At 41.3% G+C, this 9,787-nt stretch overlaps 1 protein-coding gene and 1 pseudogene across 5 annotated transcripts in view; one reads left to right on the top strand and one right to left on the bottom strand.

Annotated features, from left to right (window-relative positions):
- The window catches only part of LOC127676348 (uncharacterized), a 63,274-nt gene extending 57,822 nt beyond the window's left edge, over positions 1-5,452 (bottom strand). For all 5 annotated transcript variants that reach the window (XR_007975832.1, XR_007975831.1, XR_007975829.1 and 2 more), the window contains exon 1: positions 5,358-5,452. Coding sequence is in view for 1 of the 5 variants with exons in the window: in XM_052172283.1 (XP_052028243.1) it covers positions 5,358-5,394 (37 nt within the window). In the remaining 4 variants the exon portion in view is untranslated. The remainder of the gene's footprint in view (positions 1-5,357) is intronic.
- Positions 1-9,787, top strand: part of LOC127676347 (ubiquitin-conjugating enzyme E2 G1-like) — a 1,073,095-nt pseudogene that overhangs the window by 573,212 nt on the left and 490,096 nt on the right.

Genomic DNA, 9,787 nt, shown 5'->3' on the forward strand with positions numbered 1-9,787 from the left:
TATCCCTGGATATAAGATTTACATAATGGTAAATAAATGTCAAAGTAACATCCCTAAAAAGTAATATGTAAATAATGAAGATCAATCACCATCACTGATTATTTAATACAAACATATCACAAATGTTACTGGTTGGACTGATTAACAAATGCCAAACAGGAAGAAAGAAAACATTCAACTCTGATGTCTAAATGTAGCTTATTTACGGATTAAAAATATACCAAGTTTTAAAATGATTTGCCGTCTATGGTGACAACACAAAGCTTCCTTCTTTTGAAGGAAAGTTTTCTCCATAATCTGGAGTTGTATGCAGAACTACTTGGAAACATCATCCACAGGGAGAAGTAGCTGTCTCGTGACCTGGAGTAGGGTAGCGTGCTCCTCAGTGGCTGGATGTGAAGCTGCTTTTAATGGCACCTGGAAGGTGGGCCTGACAACCTGAGAAGGGCTCCTTCAGCTGGCACACTGGCTACACAGTCTCAAACACTCAGAATGTTTGGTTGCACCTTACAGCATTCAAATCACCTACAAGGTAGTCCTAGAAAGCTTAGCTGATTCCTTAACTGTTTTCAATGGAAATTCTGTTGCTTTCACCACTGTGTGTATGTGTGTGTGTGTGTGTGTGTGTGTGTGTGTGTGTGTTCGTGTGTGTCATGTGTCACCTCCAAGCCTAAACTCTAAGCCAGTTATTGTGCAACATTCTGACTGCCAGAGTTCTTTTTTTAAAAACCATAAGTATATCTAATAAAATCATGAGGCTCCCTCTAGCTCTTTAGAGAGCTTACTAACCAGCTATACTATGTAACTCCTGACCAGCAAAAGATGTTGCAGGAGAACAGCCGTTTTCAACTCTGTTTCTTGTCAGGATGCAGATGGTAAATGAGACCATCTGCAGAGGAATTCAGAAAGCACCACTCCTTTATACATTCATCACGTTAAGACTATTAATTGCTCCCAACCTAAGCTTTATGTACAAGGGCTCTATAGTAAAACTGTAACCTGTATCAACTATGCTCACCTTGTATAAAATGAATTTTAATCTCAAAAACCAACATGTAAGCATTTCAAAGAAACCCAACTTGTAACCCGCTCTCAATTTTAAAAGCCTACCTTTAAATTTAAATAGGAAAACCTCAGAGGAGAGAATAACCTGATCTATGAACAGGGTGTCTGTGGAATTTATGTAAAACAAAGATACTGATGGTAATTCATAGAAAAAATCTTCATGCACCATAATAATTATACACAATCCTGTTAATGACTTTTTATTGTTTAATCTTTTCAGCAATTCAGTATTGAATATTTGGGAATTGTACTTATTTAGAAGACTATAAATAACAAAGTTGCAATATGCCATTGATGTTTTGTCCGTCTTACAATAGCCATAAAAGCCACTATTACCCTGGCAGGTCAGGCCAAGCAAGTGAGTGCGAGCATTGCTAAATCAAACTCTTCATCCTTGCTGAAGCCACCTTTCAAACATTTACAAAATATTTAAAATAGCCCTGAGGCTTAACTCTAAATTTAAAGTAAGGGAAACTACTAGCTTCAACACCTACTTTGGACTCCCTTAATCTAGGAAATATTCCCAGGAACAACAAAAAAGAATAGCTCCCTCTCCTCTCCCACCCCCACCCCCCCCCCCTTTTTTTGCCAATGTCCAATTTCTTCTTTTCTGAACAGCTGTATTATCCAACTTAAGTTGCTCTGCTAATTTCAGTCCCTCAAGGACTAACTTGGAAGGCAAATAAAATACAAGAAAAGATCAATTTGCTGGGAAAGATCAAATGAGAAAACTGTGGGGACAGCACCAGGTCAGGGCATGGAGAACTAAGCAGACCTGTTCTTCATTAACTGCAGCTCTCTGGGGATGTCACACACTACCTGTCCGTGGGCTTTATTGAACCATCTAACCTGCCTCTCTGTTCCATTCTTCTGGGCCCAAGTGAATCATATCCTGCTGCTGACAAGTTAGCAGGGGACTGCGGCTGCAACATGAAAGTACTTTTCTTTCTTGTCTAAATCAGGCAGATTTTTGAAATGACAACACAGCACTGACTCATGACATGGCAAGATGAAAGTAGAGGTCTGGGCCGGTCTTGGAGCTCCGCAGATAAAAGTAATCAAATGACACTCATGGAATGCAAATTGGCATTCTTGACTGCAGCAATTGCACAACCAAGAAACATCCCTGACAGCAAGCAAGATTAGGACAAAATGTTATGTAAAGCACTGAACTCAGAAACTCTCACTTGAAAATTCAAACTGTAATACTTACATTTTAATATAGCAACAGTCAGCCCTGCTTTTTGCCTGCTCCTTTTTGTAATCACATATCCCTGCCTGACAGATAACTCACATCTCAGGCAGAAGAGGGTAAGTCAGGTATTAGCAATACACTACTACTATTAATATTTCCTCAATATTTTTAAAAGTCACATGAGGTTGGTTTTTACCCAAAGTTTTATATACAAACCCAACTTAATATTCTCAGAGGATTAGGGGGTCAAGGCATTTCAGACATGCTTCCAGAAAGATCCTCTACACAAAGTTCACATTCAGGTTTGCTAGCCCTTCCCTCAGGTGAAGATATTCCTATGCTTTGGTAAAGTAATTAGCAGTCTGGATTTTAAATCCACTGCTCTCCGGGAACAGAAAGAGTACCTACAACTCAGAACTTCATTAAAACTGAACAAGTTTAAATGAAACGGCTACAAATATGATATAAAATACAGAGCCTTTAAGGGCTCACAAAGGATTCTCGTGTGGATGATTCCAAAGAGCGAAAGGAAGTTCTATCAAACTTACACAAGGCTTAGTCTAGAGGAAAAGTTCAGAGCAGAAACACTTAGTGTCAGAAATAAATTCCACCTAAAGCATGTGTGTCTGTGCACAAAACCATCTAAACATGCAGAATAGAAAATGGTGGGAGACAAATGGACTTGGCCACCGCTCAGTGATTAGTATATGGGAACAGCTCTGTTCACAAATAGTAACACTGGCCAGGGGAAGAAAAGGCATGCAACTGGCTTTTATAATGTTCTGTAAAATGCCGTTACAAGAAATTCTCCAGCTCTAAGCAGATACATTTCATATTTTGTTTTGATCCCTCACTTAAACACAGGATCCAGCAACTACAAGTGTTCATGAAGTACTTAAAAATTAATAAAACAGGTCACTTTCTGCCACTATAATCCTGGGTACACAGGACTATTTTATGATGTCTTTTGTACATCAGTTTTACAACAGCTTGACTCTAGGGTAAATGGGATGCATCATAAATCGCACGCTGCTTTCAAAACCTCTTTAATTTCTGTCAGCATTACTGTAACCGCAGTCCTAGGTGCATTTTGTACGTGTGTGTGTGTATGTGTGTGTGTGTGTGTCTGAATTTGACAGTATCATCTCCTACATTCCAGTTGTGACTTTGATCTCTGAAACAAGAGATGTCACATCACGGGGAAGGAAAGAGGGAAAAATGTCAACCTGCTATCACCCCGTTTCTTATACATCCCATGTACACAGGACCCACTCTGTATCTGAGCCCCCAAGTGGGGCTAACAACAGCGACACTGGGTGGTAGGGAACTCCAAGAAAAAGCATGGTCAAGCCCCATTTCTAACAAATGAGCTCCCAAAAGCAGACAGTGCTTCCCAGCTGCAGAGAAGCCAGTCCTTCCAGGGGCTGTGCTGGAGTCTCCCTGTGCTGTGCCATCCCGTTTCCTCCACCACTTGGCACTTACAAGTAATTGGGGTTTTTTTGTTTGTTTGTTTGTTTGTTTGTTTGTTTGTTTTTTAATCTTTGCCTCATCCCACTGGAGATTCCGTCTAGTTTTGTCCTGAGCTCCAACACCACTGTATTTTTTTTTTAATTCTGCCCCCCTTTCACGTCTCAAATCCTTCCGTCCATTCGGCATGTATGTAAACACAGGGGCCGGCTGCTTCAGAACCGCACTTCAGGAAAGCACACACCTGTCTGTCTAGCAGGATATGACTGGCCACACCTGCGTCCTCCGCAGCCGCGCGGGCATCACTGCGGTCCCCACGCAGGCCGCGCCTGGGCCCCCTGCACCCTCCCTCCCCCGTGCCCAGCCGCAGCTCGGGGCTCTGAACAGGCCGGCAAGTTGGGAAAGTTGCCGCGGGATCCAGCAGCTCCGTGTATCCCGGGTCCCCGCGTCCCGCGCCCTCTGGAGTCCACGAATGCCCGCCGCTCACCTAAGGCGTGGGGAAGCCCTCGCTCCCGTCTGCCCGCCCACTCGCCCACAGCCACCTCAAAAACTTGGGGCCAAATTGAGGGGTGGGGGTGGATTTCGGGAGCGCCGCCAGCTGCCCGCCTACTCGCGCCGCTGCACTAGAGGAGAACGTGGCCCTCCATGGCCCCAGGGCGTCCCGCCAGGCTCTGTTCCCACCCAGTGCAAACGCAAGCGGAGAGGAGGTGGAAACTTCTTACCATCTCTGCAAGCTGGTCCTCAATTGCAGCCCCCACCTCTTGGTCTCCTCTTAGCGGCCGCGCCCTCGGCCGCCTCAGCTCTCCACTCGGCCTGCTCCCGCCCCGCCTGGCTGCTCAGGCCGTGCTCGCTGCCCGCTCCACTCACCACCCGCCCACGCGCATGCACTCTCGCCAGGGCCCCTCAGCGCTCAGGTGACTGATTTACACCTGCGCCCAGGGTCGAGCTCGCTCCCTCTAGCTTGGAGTTGTCCCGGGAGGGGGGCTGCCAGCAAGGCGAAAGAAAGCCACAGTGCACATGCGCGAAAGCCACCATGCACTGTGAAAACATCTTCTCTCTGGCCTGTGCTTGTAAAACCCCAGATTTCCCACCTGTCTTAGCCTCTCCTTTATATGTGCTCAGGCGTGTTTCCATCTATGAAGTGAAGGTGGCGATGTGTGTGTGGGGGATGACGTGTGCTCTATAGTGTCATGTGTGAAGTTCTGTGGTGTACGTGTGCTTCAGAGTGTCATGCTTATCAATCTTGTGGGTTCCAGAGCCCACATTATGGAAAAAAATTACAAAAAAGCTGAACCCCAAGAGGAGAAAATCTCTGTTAATATCGGTTATCCTACTGAAAAGTCTTGAGAAACTGTGAGTTCTTGCCATCTCAGAAAGCAGGCTGACTTAAACACCTATCATTACAATGGCCAAAACAAGGGTACCACTCCTTGTCTACCGGGGTGGTAGATGAAAACCCATGCTGAGCCTCGGGAAAGGAAGCTGAGCTGGACTCTCCCACCAAAGAAACAACTACCTCCACAAGGCAAGTATGGGCATTCCATGGGGAGGAAGAGGTCCACCTCCCGATTTTCATCTGGCCTTGCTCCCATGTATCAAGTTAATGTTTTAGCTCAGTGAAAGTAATTACCAGCCAGGCTCTGCAATCCATCATTCACCCTGGGCATTCCTGCTGATTCTTTCTTTGGTCTCTAGGACCCAAGAATCTCTTCTGTTGATCTGTAAGTGCAAAGGAAAGGTTTGGTTGTTACTAGTTTCTTGCTATTCTAAATTTCTGCCAAGTAATTAGACTAGAAAATGAACTATTTTCAAGTTTTTTAATTGAAGCTATGGGGGGTTAGAGTAGTCATAGCCTCTAACAAAAATAAGATTAAAACCATATATCTTTGATGCCCCTCCCCCCCCCACACACACACCTCTTCCAAGTAGAATGGACAAATGTAATCTGACTCTAGACAGTGAGCTCAGGGACTTGATCCAAATCACCCTCCTTCTAATTTAGGTCATTTGGCAAGAATACATTAGTAAATTAGCAAACTGCATATAAATTTACAAAAGGTATTCCTATATCCTCATATCATCCAAAAGAAAAGCATTATTGGAATCCTCACTGCATAGACAATGAGTGGAAAGTTCAGAGGTTAGATGCACTATCCCCAGGAACACATTTCACAGGTTACAAAACAAATTTACCCACTCAAAACATTAGGCTTCTACACATCTTTCCAAGTAACTATAATACAGGACAGCTTACATGAGTTCTAACCAGGAGTAATATCCAAAATTGATTAGCTCTTTGGCGTTCATCACACAGTAGGCATTGTTTATTTTACATACTCCACTAAACTACAGACGTGACAAAGGCATTCTAAAATTCCCCCTCAATGCTGCCTACCATGCAAGTCTGTTTCCTTTACATAAGTACATTGATTAGCAATATAAATACAAGTAAATATAATAAATTTATAGATACATATGTATGCATATAATATATAAAAGACCTATGTCGTAATAATCACAGTAATGGTAAGTTAAAATACATTAGTTTAAAACATTCTGTCTTTGGTGATCAGAAACCCTATGGATATAGGATCTGTGGCTATACACACTACCAATCTAAACATCAAATGGCTGTGTGTGACAGCTAGCTTGTTCAGACAATGCTTCATTTGACAATGGACCATGAGAACACGGTGGTCCCACAGACTGACATGAAGCAATTTTTATAAAATTATCTAATGTACACATAGTTGAAAAAGAAAAAAAAGAAACTGAAGGACAAGAAAACAAAGGCCTTATTGTTGGAGCAAAATATTGATGGTAAATTATCTGCTTACAAATAAATCTATGATTAAAAAGAAGAAGAAGAGAAACCAGAAAAACTACTACAGACACATTTGTGCCTGAAGAGGAGGCAGTCCTCAGAAGGGCTTGAGAGACGGTGCTAAGCAAATGGGCATCTTCATCTTGTCACACCCACGGACGACTTTCCAGGATGACAAGATATGATCCTGACATTGTTTAGACTTCAGCTCTTATATTAGCTTTTAATCAGAAAAAGGTTTTAAATGAAAAATGTCTTGACAACAGTCAAATAATCTTGTACAATGTATCCATATATTAATCTAAGTATAAGATTCAAACATTTAAAAATAAGTTTTATAAAATGCAAAGATTCAGTAACTTGATTAATTACTAAAGAACTACCCAGTACTCCCAGAGCTCCGAGGGACTAAACCACCAACCAAAGACTACACATGGAGGGACCCAGGGCTCCAGATGCATATGTAGCTGAGGATGGCTTGTTGGACACCAAAGGGAGAAGAGCCCTTGGTCCTGAGAAGGCGAGATGACCTAGTATAGGGGAATGATAGGACAGGGAAGACGAAGTGTGTGGGTTGGTGAGCAGGGGGAGGGGGAAGGGTTAGGGAGTTTGGGGGGAAAGCAGAACCAGGAATGGGGACAATATTTGAAATGTAAATAAAGAATACAACTAATTAAAAAACCGAACTAAGTGCAGAGAGCTTACAAAGTCTACAGTAGTTTGTTATAATGCCCCAGGTCCTCAAAGTCACACACCATTAACTCACCAACTCACCACGGCTTTAGGTTTGTAAACTCCACTCATAGAAGTGCACCCTATGTATGCTTGATTTTCAGCATTTCTACTGTGTTCTTTTTGTATCTTTTCTGTGTTCAGATGTTTTTAAATATAAAAATATCTGTTCTGGTTGGCTACAATATGCAGAACAGAAATACGCTGTATAGTCTTGTGACTTAGGAGCAAGATAATGTATCACATAACCTTAAGGAATAGGCCACACCATCTAGGACTGTGAAGACTATCCAGTGATGTTCACATAACAATTCAATCTAAATGTCCTGGCATGTTCCTGAGGTTTAGTGACATGAGAGCACAAATAACACCACACCTCTCTTTGTCATTGAATGAAACCAAGGCACCAGGATCTACAAACAGAACAAGCAACATCTTCTTTGGTGTATAAAAATTAACTTCATTACACATACTATTTTTCTTATTTCCACTCTGTATAATTATACACAACCTGAAAGGTGTGCTAAAAAGGAAGAAGTCAGCCGTAATCCCAGAAATGAGAGCTGCTGAGATCTGCTTTTCCTCCTAGCCATTTCCTCTGATAGACTATTCAAAATACTTCCCTTCCCACAGAAAGCTGGAATACTATCGTGATGGACAGTAGTAAGATAGATAACACAGTCTAGAAGAAATGGATTTCGTTGCACTTACAGCATTGGTTCAAACTCCTAACTAAAGAAACAAGGCAAACTGGAGGATCTATGTATTAAACTCCTTTGGAAAACTAAGAAAGGAGGCAACCTAACTACTCAAGTGTGACACCCATAAAACAAGAATAAATATGAATCTACAGTGAATACAGAGAGGTACTCCCTATTGGAATTGGTTTTGTTCCCTAAAACCAGTTTTTTACTTTCTATTTTAGCATTGAAACTATAAACTCTTAATTATTTTATCAATGAGAAACTTAGCTCAGTCCCAAAAGTGGGGGTGGGCATAAAAAGTCCTCTTTTCTTCTCAAAATTACTGTCAGAGAACACTAAGGAAATACTACCTAAGTGTAGCACGTACGCCTTTTCCCCCTTCTTGCACAGCTATGTAGCCTTAGCCCTCTAGTACATGAAACAAATAACTTACAAGGAAGGTCAAGTGCAGAGTGATCAGCTCTGCACATGTGAAAATGGACTTCAACGGAACCAGTGGCCTGCAGTGATAGGAGCCCCTGGGACACAAATGTGTTTTAAACATTTTCATTGATCATGTATGTATGTCAAAGGTACCTGTTTAAAACACACTCATATAGAAAAAAATGCTTTTTGTACTACTTACCACTGAGTAAACAAACACAAGTTTTAAATAATTTTCAGTGCAACAGACCTGGAATTTTATTCACCACAGCCTAGTGATTTTAAACGTCCTGTGACCCTCTTAAGTGCTGCCAACATCAACATCTGGTACCTGCACAAAGAAAACAGATTCTAAAGGATTCTTCAGAACCCTTTCAATTTCATCATATGCTTAATATGTTTCTAAGATTTTTTTCTCTTCTTTCTGATACAGCAAAACATAAGTACTTTTTTTAAAAAAGTAAGAAACTGTTCTAAGAGATAGCTGAAGGTTGAAAAAATAAGTATCTGAAATCGAGTTGTTGCTTATTTCTTCACCCCTCTAAAGAGTTTATAAACAGGGATCTTAAAAAAATAAAAACTAAAAAATAAACAGGGATCTTTAATCTGATTAAACTTCTGAGTAGGACCACCCCCCTACAAATACATGAATATGAAGAAGAGACACTGAAACCCAAACCATAGCCTCCACGCATGTATTTCTTCTTCCTCTTGTATTTTCTAGCACAAGGATTATTTTATGACCACACCGTTCAAAGATTGTAAGAAAAATGATCATATCACTATGGAGGACTATGACATACACTGTTTTCCAAAGCTATACACTAACAAACTGTGTTAGGAATCTCAAAAGAATCCAATAATTATTAACTAAACTAAAATACTTAATATAGAAGTTCAAATTGACTTCCAAAAAGTCAATCTTGCTATAGGGGAAATCAACTACATATCAAAAAGAAGTGACCTGAAGAACATTTTTTTAAGCTAAATTACTCTAAGATACCTTCTTTGGTTTAAAAAACTGTAGGAAAGTGTAGGAAGTAGGAAAACTACTTCCCGATTGCACATCATCTGAAATGGAAGAATCATCCCATGCTGTGTACTTTCAAGACAGTTGCCTGGAAGTTCATGTCTATGGAAACCCCCTCCCTATCTGTGCTTCTGGATCAAGTCTGAATTATCACTGTGTAAGTAAATCAGCCCATAAAAGTTTTCCTCTGTTTCAATATCATCAACTACTAATACACAGGACATACAATGGGGAGTTCACAGCTAATGCATCATTTTCTTTTCTCAAGCACTCATGCCACACCACATACCTGCTTAATATCCAAAATAAAACGGTTGTCTTCTGCATTAGAGATTTTTCTCAAGGAA

Source organism: Apodemus sylvaticus, chromosome 1 (genome assembly GCF_947179515.1).
Source record: "Apodemus sylvaticus chromosome 1, mApoSyl1.1, whole genome shotgun sequence".
In the NCBI taxonomy this organism is placed as follows: Eukaryota; Metazoa; Chordata; class Mammalia; order Rodentia; family Muridae; genus Apodemus; species Apodemus sylvaticus.